General features: G+C 46.0%; 1 protein-coding gene across 3 annotated transcripts in view; it reads right to left on the minus strand.

Moving 5' to 3' along the window:
- ZNF618 (zinc finger protein 618) overlaps positions 1–23,477 on the minus strand; it is a 165,652-nt gene that overhangs the window by 102,552 nt on the left and 39,623 nt on the right. Inside the window, exon 1 of one of the 3 annotated variants that reach the window (XM_040532084.1) lies at positions 2,430–2,563. The exons of the other annotated variants lie outside the window; for them this stretch is intronic. Coding sequence (XP_040388018.1) covers positions 2,430–2,516 — 87 coding nt within the window. The 5' untranslated portion in view covers positions 2,517–2,563. Of the gene's footprint in view, positions 1–2,429; positions 2,564–23,477 lie in introns of those variants that run through there. 3 annotated transcript variants of the gene reach the window in all.

Consider the following 23,477-nt stretch of genomic DNA (forward strand, 5'->3'; position numbering starts at 1 on the left):
GATTTTTCCACGAGGGAACAAGTAAGTTCATTGGGAAGGAGGAATGTGCTGCCTATTTCCTCAGCTGCAGCATTCCCCTCAAGAAATAACCAGAATAATAATAATAAAAAAAATTCAACACGGAGGAAATCTGAGCTCTACCAAGGCATCTCCCCCAGGAGAGCAGGGAGCACCAGCAGAGCCGAGCCCCGGGGATAGGGTGCCCCTGGCCCTGCCCATCGCGGGCTCTGCCTTGACGAACAGCGGTGCTGAGTTAGTGCTGAGCTTCTGGGGCAATTCCTCCCCTTCCTTCAGCTGCTGTCTTGCCGCAGTGAAAATGCAGAGCATGTAGGGGCTGAGGTCGGTGCTTTCTCCTGCAGCAAGGTGGAACACCCGATATTAAAAACAAATCACGCTCCGAGATGAGAGTAGTGGGAGTATTTTCTACTCGAGGTCACCACGAGAAAGGTGGTGACTCTCACCTTGGCCACAGAACTGCATGGAGCCCCAGCCCAGCCAGAGGTGAGCAGGTAAGAAGGGCACCAAGGGTGACAATCAGGGACATAAGGACCATGCAGGAACCATCACCAGGCACTGGGCTCACCCAAGCAGCATCGATGGCGCTGGGACAGGTCCACCCATCAGTGACTGGACCAACGCATCTACTGAAATCTTTTAGTCTGTAACTCAGCACACCCAGTGCCAGAGGAGAGTACAGCAACAGGACTACAGATATTTCTGCACATGCATTACTTAAACCCAGCACTACAAAGACTTGCTTTAATGTTTAGATTTCCAAAGTTCATTCACTGGAAGCTGCCAAGGTGACTCCATGGTGCCGTGACAAACCAGTTCCCAGCTCCCAGGCACCAGAAGACAGAGCATCCCCACTGCCACGGGGACACCATTAACCCATCATTAACCCATCCAACCCCACTTGGCCACCACCAAGTCTGCATGCTTGGTGCACGTTTGAGCGGAATTCATGAATTTATTACAGCCAGCTCACCGACATGAGCTCATCCATCTCATCTACCTGTGCAGGTAACGCCTGCTGGAACCAGTTACTCACCGTACAAAGAAACCAGTTGTTACAGAGCAATTTCTAGGTAGGAAAACACCATCACCTAAGGTTCCTGTGTCTCCTTCTTGCTGGTGGCCGATGTCCCAGAAAGAACATGTGGCAAGGAATACATTCAGGCAGAGAACATGGTCTATCAGCACGATTCAGCACCCAGAGGTGGTGGTTCCCAGCGTCTGAGGCCAGGGGTGCTGCTTGACCACCACAGTGCCAGGACAGCCAAGAGCTCTGCAGTGTCCCAACACGAGAAACCACCAGAGCTGCAAAGAGATGCTCTCATCCCCACGGGGCCACCCCACGGATGATCCCATGCACAGAGTCTGACTGATCCGCACCTCGTCTCTCCCAGGTGCCCATCCCTGAATTAACACGGAGAACTAAAAGCTGACGATGCTTCACACCACTCGAATGACTGGGGAAGGAAGCAGCCCGCCTCCCTGAAGGTCCCCAGTTGTCCCAAAGCTGCTCAGCACTTCCCGAATATGGCTGATGGAGACGGAGCCAGGAGCTCCATCAGCCCAAAGCAGCCCAAAGGTCAGACGTGAGCACAAGATTTCACTGGAGAAGCTGAAACGAGAATGACGCTTTCCACGTTCAGAGTTTCAGTTCTGACTTAACCCAGGGGCCCTCTCTACACTGATTTCAATTCTCTTTGTATTGGCAGAAGAATTATTTTTCTTTTTCTTTTTTTCTTTTTTTTAAGATTGTTTGGTCTTGAAAGCGGCTGGACTTGGTTTGCTCTAACTTTTCCCCAAACTCTTATCTCAGGCAGAGAAAGTTGGAGCACAGAGGTGAAAATTCTAAGTAGACAAATAATAATGATTAGTATTATTATAATAAAAGTGATTAAAAACTGGAAATTATTCTCAGTAAATTTCACTGTATTTACTTCTTGCTTATTACTGATTATCTTTCCACTTTATAACCTTAACTTAATAACTTGGGTGTTTTACTTGCAGCCACCCAGTTTCTGAGCTGGCTCTGTAACTCGTAATTACAAGTTCTTCTAAAAGTTTCAGACTGAAGAGGTTTACTCCCTGCTGGAAAAGGCACATTAAGGGTTTTGCTAGCTCGTAACTGGGAGAGCCACGCAAACACCAAAATCAGCGAGGAAATAATTCTGGCCACCTCTGTCACCTCCAGCTCTTCCTGTCCTGCACCAAGGGCACCCCTCCCAGTTATATCCACATCATGGATTACAAGATGAAAACCACCCTCCAGATTTAACGCCAGCCTATTGACATGAAAGGAAAAAAAAGATCAAAATATCACAAACAGCTTGGCCAAGCACTGAACAACTCCAGAGCTTCTTGCTCCTGAAACTGAAAAAAATTGTCTTTGAAGTACTCAGGATTTCCGTGTCACCTACCATTTGCTTTGGCTCCCAATACTTCAGATAGTCCCAGACAGGTTTAAGGACTGCAAGCAGTTGCCTTTGAGTCAAGGGAATATTCATATGAGTAATTTTATGAACTTGCTGAAAGTACTGGCGGAATCTGTGCTTTGAATTTCAATTTTTCTCTTGTGGCAGCCCAGGGAAATTCAAGTAGCGTATTCTGGCAGAGGTAGACAGAAGAAAGGGAACATTAAATAAATTTTAATCTAAAACTACAACTGTTCAAACAAGTATTAAAAAGCTTCAACCTTATGCACCTCAGTGTGCTGTTGTTTTTGTCTTTTTTTTTTCCTTCAAAAAAGTCATTAAATTAAAATTATGAATTAAATCAATGCTATAAATTGCCCTGGACTTAAAGAGTTACTCCTTGATTATAAGCAACTGAAAAGTAATCAAAATATTTTTTCCATCTCCTGTTGCTCAGCGCTCTTCTTACTCTGTTCTTTACGAGAAAAATAATCAAATTGAGGGTGAAGAGGAGAAAAACCATTACTGATTACTTCTGAACTCTCATATTGTAAAAGCTGGAAAATCAGAGTGACCAGGAAAAACAACAGAATTATCTGAATCAAGCCCTTGTTTATAGATGGTATGAGTTTCCCAGCAAAAGGAACAGCTGGAAATATTTTTAAAGAATAAATGTATATGGAATGAAACCTTGAGGGGGGAGGAGGGTATTATTATTTTTTACTTAGGGAAAAAAGGGGGAGAAAAACCATGCGATAGTATTTCAGAAATCCACCCATTTCTCCAGGTTTCCAATTTCACAGGAAACTCTCAGGAAATCAATTTTTAAAAAATCCTGTTACAGGCAACTTTCCAAGTTGATAAAACAAACATATCTAAAAAGCTATAAGCGCATGTGAAAAAAAAAAATATAGTAGGACTTATTTATACACAGAATCCCACACATTTTACTACAGAAGTGCTGTTAGACACATTTTGTTCTGCCGTTTCCAAACAGGCGCATCTCCTGGCTCTGCGTAGGTAGGCTGTGCTTTGAAATGCCACATCCGACGGAGCTGCAGTCGCCTCCCGTGGCATGAGTTACCCAGCCCGCAGGAACCGCCAGCACCGTTCCTCCGCACGCGTTGAGCGATGCAGCGGGCACGGCCTGGCCAGCTCGGCCCTGCCCTGCCGGGTGAGCGCGCGGCACGCCGGCCTGTGAGAGGCAAGGGCTGGGAGCATGCCGGCCCAGGCTAACTGCACCATAGGCGGAAGGACTCGGTGGAAGGTTTGATCTACGCCATTGTTTTGTGAAAACAGAGAGTCACGGCACGGCTGACAGAAGCTGGAGGCACCCCTGGGCGCCTCTGGTCCAAGCCCTGCCCCAGCAGAGCCACCCAGAGCAAGGTGCCCAGCATCACATCCGGGAGGCTCCTGAAGATCTCCAAGGAGGGGACTCCACAACCTCTCTGGGCAGCCTGTGCCAGTGCCCTGCCACCTGCACAGCTCAGAAGGGCTGCCTGGTGCTCAGACAGAACTTGTTGTGTTCTGCGCCAGTCACGGGGCACCGCTGACAGGAGCCTGGTGAGAGAAGCCATGGGTAGAGCAAACAGCCGAGGGCAGCAGAGCCACGCTGCAGGGAGCACGGCCCCTGGGGCAGCAGCTGCAAGCGGCGACCAGCCAGGAGACACCTCAAGCTCTCAAACCGTGGGATGTCCTGATCCAAAAGCACCTTCAGGTGCAACTCCACCATGCAGATACAGGCTGCAGGCTACATGGGAGCATTTCTGCCATCAGGAGCACTCCTGATGCTCGTTAGAGCAGGTGAATCACCTGACAGCACCGTGGCTCACCAGAAGCACCTCTGCTCCTGTACCTTGAGCTGTTTCAGATGCTCAAGTCCTGCTCTCTGAGCACTGAAAATGGTGCTGGAAAAGAGAGAGCCAAGCCTGTACCTCCAGGAAAACCACCCCTGAACAGGGTAGCTCCTTGGACAGATGTCCGTGAAACGCCAAAGTCCCATTGCTGCTTCCCAGTGCAAAAATGCCAGAGAACCCCACAGATCGCCCCGCTGGTCTCCAACAGGAGCCTGTGACCTTCAAGAAGCCCCAACCCAAGACATTAGAAAACATTCAAAACAAAAAATAAAAACAAATCATGTCCAGAACATCCTCAGAGGACAGCTTGTGCCTGGGGGAGATCCACCAACCGCAGCTTCGCGGGCCGAGGAGGCGAGGAGGAGCCCGGTGATGAAGTACTTCTTGGAAGAAGCTTTCATAAGACTAAAACTTTGCCCTTTAAATCTGCAGACACTGCGATGCACGTCCCAGAGCAGCTGTCCTGTCATCTGTGTGTCCGTGGTAGTAATGTGATCCCTGGGCAGAACTATACATTTTGGAGTTTTTAATCTTTCTTTTGTAAATTTTGGAGAATGCTTTGGGTCCTTTCGTAATTAACTGCGCTGTACAGATGCAAGGTATTAATGATGTTCAGTTTTATATCTGAGGTATATAATGAAAAATTAAACATTTGTCAAATGATAATCCAAAGCAGTAAATTAGTATCCAGAATTAAAAATGCGTAATTTAATAAATACCTCAATGGACATAGATACATTGGACTACAGTGCAACTGTGTTAAGAGCAGGACTGTAAGAATAAAATTCTTATTTTATCACTACAATTTTTTTTTAGCCTTACAAGAGAAACCCCTTGTAGCGCTCAGAGATGAGCTAGGAAGCTGAAACTAAACAAATGTTTACCACTGGAAGGTTAACTAGGGATCGTCACCTTCTCTCCCAATTTTGTGTGATTGGCTTTTTTAATAGCATGAAATTGTGGTAATTTTACTTTGGAAAGGGAAAAAAAAAAAAGAAAAAGTCAAACCACATTGACCTAAAAGTAAGAAGGGGGACGGCACACAAAGCTCGATGATTTTTTCAAACTTAAAAAAGAGCAGTAATTACAGGGGAAAAATTCAGAAAGAGTTTAGTCTGCCTGTCTCTCTCAAAAAAAAAAAAAAAAGAAAAAAGAAAAAAGGAAGACAAAACAGTAAAAAGAGAAAAGAGAAAAAAGAAAAAATAGAACAAAGGGAAAAAAACGAAGTTTGAAAAAAGCAGGCTTAAAGTAGAAATCTAAGAAATTCTGATTGCAAAATAACCCCCATCAGCCAACCACAAATCCTATAAATATCAACAGATCAACTCCCTGAGTGGATATAAATAAATAAACAACAAACCTCCTAGATTAAAAAAAGAAAAAAAAATAAAAAAGGATGAAAAAAATGCCTTGCTGCCCTCAGCAAAGTCGGGTGGGTTCCCGAGAACTATGGCAATTTGGAAAATAAGGGAAGAGAAAAAACAACTGCTCCTGGGTACAGCTGAAACGCAAAGGCTGTGGGAGCGCTCCTGCGGGGACACGTTCCTCTCCTGGAGAAAACCCAGGGGCTGCCGAGCACGGAGGGCACGGTGATAGAGCAGCCGATCTGGCCCAGGACCTGCCCTGCAAACCTCACCTCAAGTCCTCAAACCAGGCTGGGAAGAGGGGTTCTCTCTGCATACCACCAGCCTTTGCTTCTGTCACTCCCAAACTGACATCTTTCAGCAATCGCCTAGACTAAAGAAATTCTCTTTCGAGGAGTTTCCATGGGACAAACATCACCCAGACCCATCCTTCCTGACCTTATATTCTCTATAGTTCATGGAGCTGAAAAAAAATAAGGGCATAGAGCTGAAGGGAAATTATTTTCAGCCAGAAGTGTAGCTATATAGCAAGACCGACTATTGCATGGATTACTGTCATTTTTGCTGAAGTATTCATACAATGGAGTACGACACTCATTTTCAAAAAGTGGAAGTGACGCAGTCTGACATTTAAAATTTTCTGATTCATACAGGCAAAATATCTGTCCTATTTATTTTTTAAAGCAAGAACTTGAAGGTATGTTCAAAATCTAAAGGAAATACTTGCAAGCCCCAAATTTTGTTCAACCCAAACCTATATACCCCCAAATGCTATTTTTTATTTTCACAACAAAAATTAAAATCAATATATTTTTCCTTTGGCTCAACCCAAGAAGGAATTTTTCAATTTGTCAGTGCTTCAAGGAAACAAAAAATCTATTATTTGCACAGCTCTGCCACTGGACAGGTTTTGTCAGAGCAGTGCTGGAAAACCGTGACCGTGATGTGAACAAAGGTACAAATGTTCTTACAGAATCCATTTTGGGACTGAATTTTGCAGGCTGCATCATTAGTCCTCTGTAAGTCTGCAGACCAGTAACTGCTGCCACATCTCGACAGGAAAGCAAGGAACCTCTTGAAAGGAGGCATGACTGCCTCCCCAAAATTCAAAGGCGGCCTTGGGTCATGTCTAAAAAGCAGAGAGAAATCCCCGAGCCCAAGTGTTAAGGCAGAATTTTCAAACAAAGTCTGGGTTTCCCCAGAGCACAGGCCGCTGCTGCCAGTGCCTGGTTCTGCCTCCAAGTTGAGAAATGAGCCCACCACAACAGAGCCACGGTCCTTTGCGTGGAAAAAAAAGGACACAAAACCCTAGGCCAACGGCTGCTTCCTCCTCCAGAAATTCTCTGACTGCCAACCTGCTCCTTGCTGCTCCAGTCTCCTGTTGACCATGAACAGTACGAGATGTTGGGCTGGGAAAAGCTCACATACACCCACTTCTACAACCTCTTCCAAAAAAGTGATGCTCACTTATGCTTCATGCTGTGGCAGTCACACAGGCAATTATTCACCTTGGGTGGATTGTTTCACACTGGGATCATAAACAAACCACAGCAAAAGCAGTGGATATTTTCTATATCAACTGTTTTGTACCCAAGGAATATGGTATACCACAAATTTTGGGAGTGCCTTATGGCATACAATCTCCAATGAATTAAACCTACTAAACATAGGAAAAATTTCTTAAGCCCAAGAATTGTTTCTGCACAAAACTTTCCAAGTGTGGGATTAAAAGTATGGGAAGATGCAACAACTCAGGGCGTCTGTGTGAAAGTCTGGTGAATACTGGGTACTGTCCTTGCATCCCCAAACTCCATCCTGGATCTCTACTTTGATGCACTTTGCCTCCACATTGTTCTAAATTGAAAGGAGGAAATGGAGAAGGTTGACTGGAGAGAGATGGGGACACAAGAGATGCACACCCCCTGACGAGCAGGAGAGCCTTTCAGGGAGCTTCAACATTACAAATAAACAAAAGCAGCAGACTGAGGTAGGGATGCATCTTCACTCCAGCCTTTCCCTGCTTTGTCAAGCTGGCCACTTCAATGAGGAATCTCCAGCCCTTTACAAATACCATACACCTCCTCACCTGCTGCAACACATCCCTGAAAGGGTGAGCAGACACCCAAGGCTGGAGCTATGGATGTTTCCTGAAACTACACCAGGTCAGAGACCTGGGCTTACAGACACCTGGCAATAAGCCATGATGTTGTATTTCATATGAAGAGGAAAGAAATGGGCAAGGTCAGAGAAAAAGTAAGGTTGAATTGCTCCAGCACATCAGGGCACAGGCTCACGAGCCCGCAAAGTGTCCCACAGACAAGCTCTACACTGCCAAGAAAAGCTGAACAGCTCCAACAAGAGGGATGGGGACTGAACGGGGACTGGAGATAAATGAGGATGTTACATTGAAAATATTCCCTCCTCTCGCACTAGTGAGTCGTGCAATAGATGATATTCAAACTACAGAATTTTCTATCTTCCTATCCCAATTCCTTCACTTATTTATGCAGCATTTAAGGATGGAAAGCCAACATCCAGTCAATTATAGTCTTCCTTTTCCAATTGCAAACCCAAAAACCCTGTATGTAAAGGATTCCATCTCGCACTATCTCATATATGGTTTTCCTTCGCTCCAGCACAGCTAGCGATGGACTTGCTTGGCACAGCCGGGATGAGATAGACAACTTTAAATTCCTACCCTAGTGAAACAGACTTTAGAAAAAATAGAAAAGTCTTATTAAATAACGGTTATTTCTTGGTGAAATAAAGAAAATTGAACAATAAACCACCTTCATGTTTAAGTTAACAGAAGCTGTGGTCTATGAAGCCGCACCCCCAAGAGATGCTCCCTGCACTTCTTGTGGGCAGTGTCTGCAGAGAAGACAAGGAGTGGGTCATCCCTGGGGAATGCCTTCTGATACTCACACCTTCTCCAGTGACCGGTGAACATGTGAGGAAGCATCTTGCAGGTCTAAGCAATGTTCTGAAGGCTGTAATTGTATAAATATTTCCCCATACTCCCTGCACCCAGAAACCGAAGTGCCTACACATCACAGCCCGTGGGAGCAGATACCCAACACAACACAAGCCGGCAGGCAGCTGACTGCCCAAGGCTTACAGCTTCTGGTTCTTTTTCTTAAGAAAGATAAGTATTTATTTTATTTCCACCTGAAAGCTGGTCCTCCTCACTAGATCTAGATCACTGCCACTCGCACGCTGAGACAGGATCCTCACAGGTCAGAGAGGCACTTGTCCCAGAATCAAACACTGGCCAAACTGCTTGAATGGCACCTCCATTTCCTTACTGGAATCAGAGTGTGTAAAGGAGAGTGAAAAGGGAGGCACAATTCTGTAAAGGACAACAGCATCTGCAGCTGTGTGTGCCCACACTGCACTATCAGTATTTCAGGGCCACCAGCTAACCTCAGGAAGTCAGGCTCCAACCAAGCATTTGGATTCCTCAACAAGAGCTGAGATTCCAAAGCAGCTTCCTGGCTTTAAGCTTGGAGGGTCTTCGTAAAACTTTGTGCCTCACAAACAGGTTTTTGTGGACATTGTGTGCTCTGCAGAAAACCACGAACAGAATCAAAGTTACTCCGCTTGCTACCACAAGGACACTATGCAGCAATTCCCCTGCTTCTGCACAGGGAGCAAAGGAGCTTCACTGAGTTGGCAGAGATCCACTACAATAATTCTCCATCAATGTTATTTTGCAGCTCTGTTTTCCACTCATACATATGGTAAGGCAGCAGCTTGCGGACTCGGTGTATTGGTCTCTTGTGACTAATTGCCTAGGTAATAAAAAATGAAAAAAACTATCCTACCGCAGCAATGCAGCCACTATACTGCAGTACAAAGTGGACATACTCTCAAGTCTCCTGGGATTCCCCTAAATTTGCAGCCGGAATAGGGTTCAGAAAAAGGATACTCAAAGGTACAGCTCCACGTTGCCTGCGAGGCTCTTCAGCTATGACCTCCCGGCTTCCCTGCAGCCACTCATGGGCAAACTCCGCACCTCACACAAATTATCACATGGGTATCAAAAATATCTTTACAATGGAGCTTTTATTTCCATATATTTGAAGCTGCTTTCCCTTTTGTTTCTTCTCTAAACCGGTTAAAATGAGCATTAAGGGATATAATTATGTTGTTAGCTTAATTGCCTACTTAAAGCAGAATCTACAGGGGTTTAATGCAAGATTTGAAAAGGGGGTAAAAAAGGAAATTGGGATATTAATGGATACAATTTTAAAAATGAATCTCTTCTGGGGACAAGTGAGTTTGGGGCACGGGACAGAGCGTGTGGTGGGGGAGGTGGAATCAGCCCACATCAGTTGCTGCTGCAAGGTTTTGTGAAAAATGCAAATTGTTGGCCCATTCCTTCTTCAGCAGTCTAATTTTGGAGAATTTGACCTAATTAATCATTAACCACCACAAAATGTATCCCTTCAGTTTAAAACTTTAATGCTATTATTGGCGTGACACACTTCGGCTCAGGATAGGGGGCTGTTATCTGGTACATGCCCAATGCTGCAAGAACCAGTCCAATTAGGAAAACTCTTGCTCCCAAATCATACTGTGGACAAACAGTTTTCCCCTGTCAGAAGAGCACAAACAGGACAAGGGGAGCATGAATTGGGCACACAGTCCTTATTCTGAGAGTTACTGTCTAAAAAAGGCACTGGTGTCAATATGCAAACGTAGAAGGATGCTGATCGCCCGTACAAGTCAGCCCATCCTCTCCCACACACACTCATACACGGGCAGTCTTTTGTATTTATTTAGAAACTCTAAACTAAACCTGCAAAGCTTTCCGTGTTTACACCACCTCATTTAACTAATTTTATGCCATACCAAAAAAAGCACAGCATGAAGCCTGACAAGCAGAGCTAAGTGCAATGCTTTTGGAGGGCTGGAGACCCAGTCACATGTTCCAAAGATCCCACCGCCTCCCTGGTGCATCTAACTGCATCATACAGTCCCGTACTGGGGAAAGACCTCTAAGGATTTAGCAAAAACTGGTTTTTCATTCGTGGCCCTAAATGCCCCTAATTTCTGCATCCATTCTTCTCTCTTCTCACGGAGAGTTGCTGTGGCTGGTATTATTTCTGTTGTCTCAGTGACTTAGACACTTGGAGTGCTTTTGGGTTCCTACAACTATAGATTTAGCTTGTCGGGCACCAGCATTTGTCAGACCTAGAATTAACCTCAGCACTTCTCCATGCCACCCTCCCTTCCCCATCTCGACTGCTTTATTTAAAGCATGGCTCTAACTAGAGCTCTAAGCCTCAAGTTTGAGTCAGAAACCGAGTTTCTGCAGGTTTCTGACCACTTTCCTGCCCAGCACTCACCACAGAGCTGGGGCACACTGAAGGCACACACTTCAGGGGAAACCCCGCTGCCAGGTTTACAAGGTTTTGCTGCATGTATAACCCACCAAGGGAAAACACTCCTGAAAATCCAATAAAGACACGTGGGAAATGCTATTCTGCTCCTACAGAGATTGATCAAATCTTCCTCCATAGTGTTTGCTCAGAAATACGTAGTGAGCAAAGCCAAGAGCCACCATCTTATCATTTTCCTGGAAAGAGAATCAAAATGGTGATGCAAAAGAGGTGCTTTCCACCCAAAATGACTGGTACAAGAGCCCTCAAACAGCCTGCTCCCTCTCCTAAGCTGTCTTTTCCAATAGCTTATATAAATACAATTTTCAAATCTTTAAGAAAACCTGATTCATCTGTACTTGTTTTCACACAGCCTTTTGCACACTCCACTAGCAGATCATCACTGGGATTCTGGTGACTGATCGTATTTGATGTGGCTGCAAAAGGGACAGATGAATTATATTGGTGTACTCAAAAATCACAGAATTAATGTATTTCAGGGTCTCCTTGGGAACATGATGGAGAAGCACATTGTTACAAAGTTTGCTATTACCAGGAATAATACATATAACGCAAATTAAGGACTTCAGAGGAGAAGCCACCTTGGATCATTTGATTAATACAGTAAGTACTTCCTATATGAATATAAGTGTATTTCAAACATCCTGAGCTCAACAAAATTGGATTAATAAAGCACCAGAATTAAGACGCTATGTTGAAAGGAAAAATGTGAAAGAATTTGGAAATTAAGAGAGAGGGAGAAAGAAAATAAGCAAGGGGATGCATCAACCACTTACAAATCCCAGGACATCAGACAGGGAGGATGAGCGACCACAGCCACCCTGGGGCCAGAAAATGCAGCACCAGCAACCCATCAAAAAAATCCAGCTTTATAAGGCTGTACCAAAAACCTAACCAGTGAGCACAGAGCTTTCCCCATGCAGATTACATTAAAACCACATCTAAAAAAAATAACACGGTTACAAAATCAAAAGTTGGAAAATGCCAAAATTTTGGTTGAATCTACCCTGTGGTACAGGCTGCTAGCCTGCCCCGTGCTCTGATGCACCCTGGAGCTGCTTGAGCATACAGCACTCTTTCTGCAGCACCCCATATTTGTCCAATGCTCAATTCTCTTTAGAAAGAAATGAAAAGGACAAAAAAGAAAATTTCTAGCAGCCAGATTGATGTGGCAGGGGGCCACTGCTGGATGACCACATAGGTCATTCACTCAGCAATATTTCTCCAGAATATTTTTTTTTAATTTAGAATTAGGATTTTTAGAATATTTTTTAGAAATAAGTTATTTATTTATTAGTAGTATTTTTCCCATTTTCTCATACTGGTGTTTTGCCATGTCCCCATGTGAGGACAGGATGTAGGAGGGATGCTCCTGTCACCCACAGGCCCTGCTGTGGGCAGCACCTTCAGCCCCTCCAGCTGCTGTTTTCCCCTGGCTGAGCATTTGAAGCCCGAGTACTTTCAGAGGTTAATAATTCAGCCAGATCAGGGTGTTTTTCTACAGTGTCACGTCCCTGAAATGCAAAAAGTTCTCCAAATTTTCCACTGAATGCCTAGGAGTGCTTTCTGCCTCTTTCCATGGAGAAGCAAAGTGCACAGGGACGGTGCTGGCCCCTACCCGTAATTTAACCACGCTTAAGGAGGGGAGGTCTCAAAAAACACACACACCAAAAATATGTAACAGCACAGGAGAAAGACACAGAAGTGCCTAGGCCTGGCACAATGCACTTTCCCTGCTTGTGGAGCGATTTTTTCGGCTCACCATGGGCAAACACATTTTCCTCTGAATCTCATTAATCAGTGCAGGCAGAAGCAGCACTGCTGCAACTTCTCCAAACGAATTCCCCCCTTAGGCAGACACCTGGCTTGGAAAATTTCAGCCCAAACACTTAAAGTTTGGCAGAGTTATAAACAGTTGAAAACAGGGGCTCATAAGTGTTAGGCAATCTCCACTGCCGGCACTGCTGCCAGCTCTGCTGCAACACAGCCACTGAAGGGAAGCAAAGGCCAAAATAAAATAAAATAAAAAATAATTTATTAAAAAAAACACTAAAGAAAAAAACACTGAATGAGTCATTGTTCGTCAAAGGAGAGGAGGAATTATGCCTTTTTTTTGTTTGTTTGGGAGGGGGTGGTGCTGTGGAGATACTGGAGGAAGAAAGGTTGTTTTGTTTTGCATTGTTTTACAGATATATCACAGGAAAAGTCTTGTTTCGCGATTAAGCGAAGCTATTAATGACAAGCAAAATGGCTGACAGTCACACCCTACTCTCTCTGGGCGATGAACAAAGTATTATTTTTATTATTTACCAAAATAGACCAGCCCTCCCACCAGTGGCGGCTGGGCCTGGTGCTGCTCATGGACTTGGCATGGCACAGCCAGGCCGCTGCTACCACCCAGCCCAGCACTGTCACCAGGTCTGGCCCAGCAGCGTCACCAGGCCCAGCAAAGCTGCCCAATGTGGCAGTGTCACCAGGCCTGGCAGTGTCACCAGGCCTGGCAGTGTCACCGGGCCCAGCAGTGTTGCTCAACATGGCTGTGTCACCGGGCCCAGCAGTCTCACAGGGCCCGGCCATGTCACCGGGCCCTGCAGCGCCGTGGTTCGGTGTCGACCCGGGTCAGGCCCGCAGGGCTCAGCCACAGGGCTCGCTCGCGCTCCTTGCAGGTACAAGGCAACGCGGCATGGAGGCATGGTGTGAAACCAGCAGGGCTGGTGGCACAAGGCAGCACAGCACGGCCGCTCGAACAAGAGGCCTCTTCAGGGTTGTTTGTGGTTTGTTTGTTTTTTCTTTTTTGATGAAGCGAAGAAGAAATAACATTAATGAATCATGAACAAGTCACGTGCCTGGCGACCTTGAGGAGACACCAGCAACTCCTGCTCATTTATTTGCTAAACACAACTAGGAAATAAATATAAAAGCATCGCTAGCCCGTGTCCTTCCAAGTCATGCTTTCAGAAGAAGAAAAAGAAAAGACGTCTGGACAATGAGGAAGAAGGGAAGGATTTAAATAAACAGCTCCAGTGCAAACCCGTGCCTGGCTGCCTGGCAGGAGCCTGCACGACGTCAGGCATTGCAGGTGCCTGCAAACCCCAGCCCACTCCTCTGCTATTACAATTTTGGTAAAGCCCTTAATACCTCAAGCTTATATAGTTGTGCTTTGGAAAAAAAAATAAAAAATCAAAGTACATTGGGACCTTTATGTGTGGCTTATTTTTGCACTTCCTATTTAAGTTTTAGCAACCCTACTGAAATGAGTGACTGTAGGCTTCACCCCATCAACTTCAGCCACCCAAATTTTGATTCATCAGCTGACAACAGAGACACAAGTGCAAGGCTGTTTTGGGGAGGAAAGCACACTCTGCCCAGCAGGGAGATGAGGATGGAGCACAGAGGATGGAACAGTGTCCCTGTCCCCTACAATTCCAACCTTTTTGGAGAATCCCCGAGCATGCCAGCAGTGGCACTCTGTACCCCAGGAGAGCCCTGCACAGGCCTCGCTGGCATAACACCCATGCTCTGAATCGTGCCCTTACCTACTAAAACGAGAAAAAAATTAACTAAAACCACAATGGAGAATTTCTTGACCTACACAAGGAGGATTTCCCATGGTTGCCAATGCTGTATAAAAGACTGTGGAGATGAAATATTATTTTAAATTTCTTCTTGGATTGGCACCAAAAACCTGAATTTTAAGGTCATCTTAGAACAGTTTTTGAAACATTTTGAATTAAAATGGCCTTTTTTTTTTTTTTTTTTTTTTTATGTTTCTGTGGTGCATCATGGGCTTGGTTTTATTTTTTTTATTTACTAATTTACCCTGTCTTCTTTGGAACACAGTATTAGTTAAGCACACGCTAATAGAAACGCAAATCAAGACAGGGCCAAGTGACGTAATTGCTTTCCAGACGGGCGAACGTGCCTGTGATAGAGTAGCCCATCTGCTGAGAAAACAAGTGCAACAACTGCTCCAATTTTTTTTTTTTTTGAAGAAAAGGTGCAGCAGCAAACCCACAAAATAGGTTTCACTTCCAGCAGCCAGCGCCTCAGAGCCATTTTTATAATCCTTGTTTTTCTTAGATTATCCCAGTGTGGTTTTCTCTTGTTTCCTTGTTGAGCACTATTTAACCAGCATAAAGTATGCAATCATTAAGCCGCGCGACGCAGAGACAACTGGTCATCCAGAAATGACCAACAGCAGCAGCCAGTCATTTCTGAAATAACTGGTTGGTTGGTAAATCGATAAAAATAAAATCGCCTTTGGTGAATTTAATTTGAAGCCAACGACGGATGCTCTGTGGGTTTGGTTCCAGCCCTGCAACACGCTGGGTCCCCACCGCACCGGGAGCCTCCAGACAGGCGCAGATTTATGAGAAAGATGCAACTGTCAGTGTCCCTACAGCAACAAACATTTAAAAAAAAATAAAATTTGAGACAGAGTTTCTCTCTCTTGTCGGAAGGAGATTTGCAATCAGTTAAGTTCTTCTTTAAATTAGGTATTCCAAGTAACAACACACACACATTTTCCTCCAGCTGACTGTGGCTGCACCAGGGACCCAGTGGGTGCCACCACCTGATGCTCACGGGCAGTCCACCACAGCAGGTAACACTTCTCCAATTCCTTTCACGTCCAAACTCTCCCAGTGTTCACAAAGCCTCGCAGCTCTCTATCCCGATTTTGACAGGCAGGGGGCTAACCCCAAACGCTCGGGTTGTGCCCGAGCTGGCTCCTGGTGCTCCCTGAGCCGAGCTGTGACCTAACTCCCAGCTCTCCGCCGGCAACGGGCAATCATTAACCAGGGTGGCCACAGGCGCTGAGTGCTCACACCTGCCCGGCCAGGGAAAGTTATGTGAAATAACAGCCAGGAGGAACCCTCACTGCCCCGGAGAGGCTCAGATGGAGTGATAACACGCTTGTTCCCACGAAAAAAAAAACAAACACAAACAACAAATCAGTGTGCGAAAAGCACAAACCCACCATCTACTCTTCCCATCATTTCAAGGCACACAGGGACAAGCGACCTGCAGTTCCCCTTTCATTTAGGGCTGATCAGCCCAGCTGCTGCTCCCCTGCGCTGCCTCCTGCACCCGGCCACGGCTCCAGGCCAGCCCCTCGCTCCCTTCGAGGCTGGCGCTTCCTTCAAGTCAGAAAACCCATCTCTCATTTAACAAACAAAAAGTTGCAGGAAGTCTGAACGAGCCCCAGGGTTTGTGCGCGTCCAGCACCACTTTTGTCACTGTTTATCCATTTGGTCAATCTCGGTTTTGCAAATGAGAGGACCCAGCTCCTCGTTCACTTGGGTTCACTTGGAGGGGCACGGGGATGGGGACTTTTCTCTCATTTTGAAGTTTCCAAGTGCACTGAACCAGTTTTTCCTGTTTCCTTTCAAATTAATGGTCACCACCAAACAGGCGGAGAAACAGCCCGTGCCTTCCCCTCCCACGCAGCGACCGCCACAGCCACCCCAAATCCCTGGGGCCAGCACTGCCACCCTTGGGCCCCAGCTCCTGGGGCAGCACAGCAGCACCCTGCGTGTCGACCCACGCGGGTCTCCTCCTGCTCCAGCCGCATGCCATTGGTGCCGTTGAAGCGTGGAGGACAGCAGGACCATCCCTTCTTTCCCTCCCGCTCCAGTAGTCCCAAGCCAACAGGTATCAAGGTTTTTGCAAGGAAAGAAAACCCTCAATGGGAGTGATTTCTGTTCAGGTGCCCACTATTTCCCTGAAAAAAAAAAAAAAAAAAAAAGTATTTTTGCAAAAGTCAAGGGAGGAATTCCTGCCCCTCCACTGGCACCACCCTCATCCTCCTGCAAACGCAGCCCAACTGCCCTCAATGCCACCATGGGTCCTCGCACATCAGACCCGAGACAGAGGGACAAAACCTATTTCATGGGTCCTGCAATGGCAGCAAGCCCCTGGCACACTCACCAACATTTAAAATGACTCCAAGACACACAAAGAGCAGAGATGCACTCACTTGTAGGGGCCAAACACACCCAACAGCAGTTAACGACTGGCCAGTTGTTTAGTCCTGTCACAGGGCAAAACATTTAGGCATCTGATTTTTAATACTTTCTTGTATCTCTGTGTATACCTACACGAAAACAAGTTTTGAAATGAAACTCATAACCACTGTGGAATCACTGAATTTGTTGCCTTGCTTTCGGTAGAAGAAAGCCTGAAATGGAAGCTTTGCAATTTTTCAAATACAGAATTTGAGTTCTCAAGAGATCATTAATTTTTGTTTAAAAAAAAAATAAAGTTATTTTGTAACAAAAATATTGAATGTCTAAACTAAGTCAAAAGTTAAACATGCCACTGCCAAACTTCTGCAAGGCCCAATCTCTATATTAAGAAAAGAGATTGTAAAACAAACAAAACTTCAAACAACATAAAATCCATGATAACCCATATCCAACAGCAATACTTCTTTCGCTATGTGTAAATTTCTAATTATAACCACAGCAAAAAAAATTTTTTTTTTCCAAATCCAATCAGAATCTCTCCTACCTCATCCCAAGGGACTAAATTTACCCAATCACAACTTAAAAAATTATTTCCATATGTTAATTATTTCTTGTAAAAGATTAACTCACTTCTCTTTTGTGTTACAGTAAAATACATTTGAACAGCTCGAACTTGGCCAAGCACCGAATTGTGGGACTTTTCCACATTTCAAGCCCAAAATAGATGCTTGCAAAGCAAAATGTGAACCCTAGCAAACTTTTACCCAGTCAGGCCTGTCCTCGTCAGCAATTGCACATATTGGTCAATGTCTGTTTGAGTGTTCAGTTGGGATGAGGATGAACAAGACATTATTTTTCAATGTCCACCCAAGGCAAAGAGTCCATATGACAACCCTGCCAGGGAAAGACGTTTGAATCAAGGTCCAGTCACTACTCCACGCTGAGGAAGATGAAGACACCGGCGATTCAGGCAGTTTCTGTTGGTCCTTCTCATGCTCCAGCTCCTCCGTCCTGTCCTTCAGCCTACACAAGCTCTGCTCTCACAAACCCTCGCTGCGGCCAGACATGACACACGACCTCTAGCAGCCGAACCGAGCTGGTACACAAGAGGACAAGCACTGACCAATAGGTATTTTATGTAGTTTTTTGGTTTATCTTAGTCCCACAGGGCCAAAACGGCACAAAATGTTCCTGCTGGCCTGCAGAGCAGTCACAGGGACAGCTGGGGACTGTAGCAGAGGAGCTTCCAACAGCGCGGAAGCACTCAGCTGCCTCCAGTCCCATAAACTTAAACCGATCCATAAGACTGTTTGCTTTGTCAATACGAAAGTACAGCATAAAGCCTTCAGGCACCAGTTAAATCTCAACATCATTGTATTTATAGTTATGAATAATAAGAGCTTTTCCACAGCACTATAGCGGCAAGGCATAATTCAACAGAAATTCAATTTTTAAAGGATGATGAATTGTGATACAGTGAGATTTTTATGCTCCTATGACTATTAAGAAGCCCATGATATTCATTTTAGTAAAGTAAAAATTGAATATGGCAAAGTATTGCTCACGACTCTGGTAAGAACACCACTACCGGCATCTGCACAGACCTCCATCGCAAGTAGGCAAGAGGTGGGCAGATGCAGACTCCTGGGCTGTGTCATCCCTGATGTCAGCTGAGAGTTTGGAAATCACTGAGCATCAGCATCCTCCTGAGCACCTCTCGTAAGAGGCTCACTCCGCTCTTGCATCACACCACACCGTGCTAATTCTAAAACTCTCCCTTTCCAAAATTCTTTAGCATTTCTCCCTCTGATTCATCAGTAACTGCTCGAAGACTAATTTAAAAGCCTTCTCCAGCCCTTCTCCCATCTACTCATCATCTAGCCCATCTCTTTAGCAATGTCCCAAGGAGCAGGACAATAACTCCTGCACAGATGACACTTTGCTCACAATGGATCTCTCTCATCTGTTGGTTATTCCTGAGAATCACACAAAAGGTTTTTCCCAATTAGGATTTTGTGTTAGCTTATTCGGTGTTCCTACAGTATCTGTTCTTAAGTCAAGCACTGCTTTTGCTTCCGCAGACCCAACCTCCTCTCTTTTTGTTCATCTCTCCAGACCATGAGTCAATCATCTGCTCCTTTAAAGCACCACCAGAATCCACCTCCTGAGACTTTGTCCCCTCAGCACAAACCAGCCGTCAGGACGAATCACAGCAGCAGAACTGATGCCCTGACTGTGGCACTGCCATAATCAGCTGAAAGAGAGAAAGAGACGAAGAAATTCTGAAGTGAGCAATTACAGACCAGCCCATGCACGAGGATGCTTCTGCTTAATTTGATCAGCTGGTGGCTGGCTTTTACCCTAAACTACAGGGGTTTCTCTCTTTAATAAAAACCTTTATACCCAATCTCTATTAACCACAGTAGCTTTCAGCATCCAAATAAAGATGTTTTAAAATTCTGATGCTCTTACTTATCACTGATTTCCAGCAGTAGGCTCCATATCTACAGCTCTGTGTGTCATTTTAAAGGGACTGATTCACCACCAGGCTTCATTTTACCCCCAAATAAAGGCAACAACGCATTCCAGCCCAATGCCTGAAAAACAAATGCTTATTCACAGACCTCTACACAAACTGGCTTGTGTTCAGGCAGAGCACCCTGCAGCCCAGCTCTTTGTTGCCCTAGGGCCCTACTTAAATCTAGAAATCAGTCCCCTGAGCTGACTTCTGGCACCAAACTGCCAGGGTTTTCAGCACGGGGTAGGGCCAGATGCTCAACATGGACCTATGAGGATGAATACACGCCGTGGGACTCAGACCCCTGCTATCCCACACGAGCTTTCCCATCGCATTTTGCAAACACCCAGCAGAGCCAAGTTCTCCATCCCTTCCACTGTTGTATAATTGTCAAGGACAGTCACGTAGACAGCACGTGCTCAAAACACCATCTGAAAAATACCTGAAAACCTGTTAAAATAAGGAGCATAATGTCCAGAGGCAAAAAACATAGGCACGGTTCATGTGCTCCCAGCATTATGAACTCCAGCTTCTCATCCATCTCCCAACCATCTCCCTGGGATTCCCACAGCTCACCTCCTCCTTCTCTATCCTCACAGCCCCCTGTGCCAGAGACTAGGGAAGAGAGTAAGTAGGTCTCACTACCTCGAGCACTCCCCAGTGCCCGCCATCCACACACACTCAAAAACTCTATTCCCTTCTAAATCTCAATTCAAGGCTTTGCAGCTTTTTGAGCCTTCCAGCTGACTTTAATGGTCTTTGGAAAAGGCTCACTGAGCCTCTTAAGCAATGCTCCATAACACACATAGTTCCCATCTAACGAAACCTGCAGGCAAGGTGCTGGTCCAACAATGGGGCAGCTCTGCCTTGGTGTAGCCTGACCTGCTACAGGTTTGCTGGGGACACGTGAGTGCTGGGTCAGATGTACCCAGTGAACACCAACCACGTTCTTCACCAAGAAAACACCGTGAGGTCTGCCTAGACAGCCAACAGACTCCTAGAAAACAGCACTAAGGTGGGAAAACTCTCTGGGAAGGTAGATTTGATGACTTTCATAGCCATTCATCCAGCTGCCAGCATCTCTGGAGGTAGGTAACCCATTTCTGGCCACCAAAACCCCATCACCAAGCACGCCCGTGGCCACCAGGAGGAGGCACAGACCTGACCTTCACATGCACCATCCCCTCCAAGACACTGTCAGCAGCGTTTTGGATCAGTTATAAACAGATGTCTTTAAAACACAGATCGAGCCAGGAGCTATGTAGACACCTAAAGCTCTGCACTACTTTCAACTCAATCCACACTGAGAGATGCAGGTGACTGCTCTGATCAGCAATGCCACCCCCATGCCCAGGCGTTTCATACACACGAAAACAGCTTGTGCTGCTTCGTCTGCGAAAACACAGCCACCACCACGAGCAGGGTAGAAGGACACTTGTCCCTTCAGTCCTCCACACCCTCCTCTTCATACTCCTTTCAGACAGTGGACATCTCTGCCACGTCCTGCTACACCCAATGGCAATGGGTCAGATCCCAGGGAAGCATGGACTTTCGACATAGATGAAACTTCTCAACAGCTCACAGCGCAGTACGCCTCTAGAAGCATCATGTAGCATGGTCCTTCCCAACAAAAAAGGGAAGGAAAAAAAAATTATGAGGAAATGGTAGTAACCGTGTGATGCTGCCAGAGCAAAGAGAGGCTTGGACACGCCACAGCAGCTTCTCCTTCAACACTCATACCTGTGGCGGTGACGATGAACACACCTCAGACAGAACAACGCGGGGAAACGATTCAACACCATTTTGCTGCAGGTATGAGTAGCCTGCGCCAACACAGCTAAAAAAATCTTAACAAGACATTCATCCTGTATGCCTTCTTACGGGAAAGAAGAAAAAAACCAGCCTTGTCAAATGCACTTGGCATTATATCCTGATAAGATTTATGGCGTCAGTTGAGAAAGATAACTATTTTAGCATAAGAGACTTAGACTTCTGCATGGCCTGCTATTGCACAAGATGCTAATTCAAAAAAATCAGCCCTAGAACAGAAATCAATGTAAACATATACTAACTGGATTAAAAACTGGCTATTTGATAAATATTGAAAACTAACTGTAATAGGGGATCCTTACTTCTTCTAAGAGAAAGCATTCCCTGAAAGGATTTGGTATCTATCAGTGATTTACAAGCAGCCAGAAAATCATTCCCCGTCATGTTTGCAGGGAACATGAAATTAAAAATTAGTTGCACATAATTAAAGAGGACAGGTCACTAATACAATGCCATCTGGATCAATGGGTGTGCTGGACTCACTTAAACAAGATGCATTGTTACGGAGCCAAACACAAGGTTGTACAACTAGCACGACAACAATAAGCAGCAGATGGACAGCGTCCTGCATGAGCGACTGGAAACCCACGGTTCTCCTGCAGTAAACCAGAGGGACCGGAGTAAACCAGAGACCAGCGGTCTCCTTCCTGCCGCGTACGCCGGCTGTCAGAGGACCTAGTCGCTGAGCGAGTGGTGGGCCAGCTGCAGGGGGGCCTGTTTTATAGGGCCCGCAGCAAAGGCAGGGCAGTGGTGGCCACTGTGGCCTCAGCAAGCCTCTGCGATGCAGTGGCCCATGCGTGGCCAAAGGCGGCTGTGTTGGGAGCGGCCTGGAAGATGCCCTCCCATGGAAGGATGAGGAGGGTTGGGGGGGCTGAGGGCCCCTTTTCTGGGGCTGGCTCCCCCGGGCCATTTGGCTTGCCAGAGAGAAAGGCTGCCCCTTGACCACAGGGACTGCTCTGCACCTCCCATCCTGTGCCCTGGGTTTATTTTTAACACTGTTTTTTAGGTAACTAAAATTACTTTATGGAAAAGAACAGAAGCAAGGAGCATCTTCAGGCCTAATTCCCACGTGCGCTTTGTGCTCTGAGTGAGGAATTTCTACCTCACCTCACATCCAAGCTAAATCTCCCCTCCATTTGTTCAAAGCCATTATTCCTGGTTCCATGGCTACACTCCCTGACAGAGTCTCTCTCCAGCTTTCTTTTAGGCCACTTTTATGGGTTAGGTTAGGTGGCAAAACTGCAGGACCTTGCAAATTGCAGCCTGAGAAGACCTTGTTCCACATGTTCCACATGACGTTTTCCAGCTCAGGCTCTAGCCTCTCGTCAGTGTAACACAGAATCACAGAAACATTAAGGTTGGAAAACACCTCCAAGATCATCTGGTCCAACCATCCCCCTGCCACCAATGTCACCCACTAACCCATGTCCCCAGGCACCACGTCCAACCTTTCCTTAAACACACCCCCAGGGACGGCGACACCACCACTTCCCTGGGCAACCCGTCCCAACACCTGACTGCTCTTTCTGAGAAGAAATGTCTCCTAATTTCCAACCTGAAGCTCCCCTGGCACAACTTGAGGCCATTCCCTCTAGTCCTATCACTGGTTACCTGTGAGAAGAGGCCGACCCCCAGCTCCCCACACCTTCCTTTCAGGTAGTTGCAGAGAGCAATAAGGTCTCCCCCAAGCCTCCTCTTCTCCAGACCAAACACCCCCAGTTCCCTCAGCCGCTCCTCAGAGGACTTGTGTTCCAGGCACTTCACCAGCTTCGTTTCCGTTTCTTTTGCCCTTTTATGTGCAGCAATGACAAACTGAAAGGGAAAGAGGCACAATCAGCATCTGACTCCTTGCATCTTACGCGTATATGAGACGTGCCCTTCCCTCCTCACTGACTATGGACACGGACATCTAAACCTGAGAGAGACTAATACCATTTCCAGAGTCTTAAAATCAGAGTTATGTACCTTTTCCTAAGAAAAAAAAATCAGGCCAACCAAAAACTGTGGGTTGGACTCTGGAATTGCTGCCCTGGGCAGTACAGGAGGTTGTGGCTGGATGATCACAATGAGCCTCTCCAGCCTTGAGAGTACAAATCCATGGAAGGTAAACAGAGC

Source organism: Cygnus olor, chromosome 19, assembly GCF_009769625.2.
Source record: "Cygnus olor isolate bCygOlo1 chromosome 19, bCygOlo1.pri.v2, whole genome shotgun sequence".
Taxonomy (NCBI): domain Eukaryota; kingdom Metazoa; phylum Chordata; class Aves; order Anseriformes; family Anatidae; genus Cygnus; species Cygnus olor.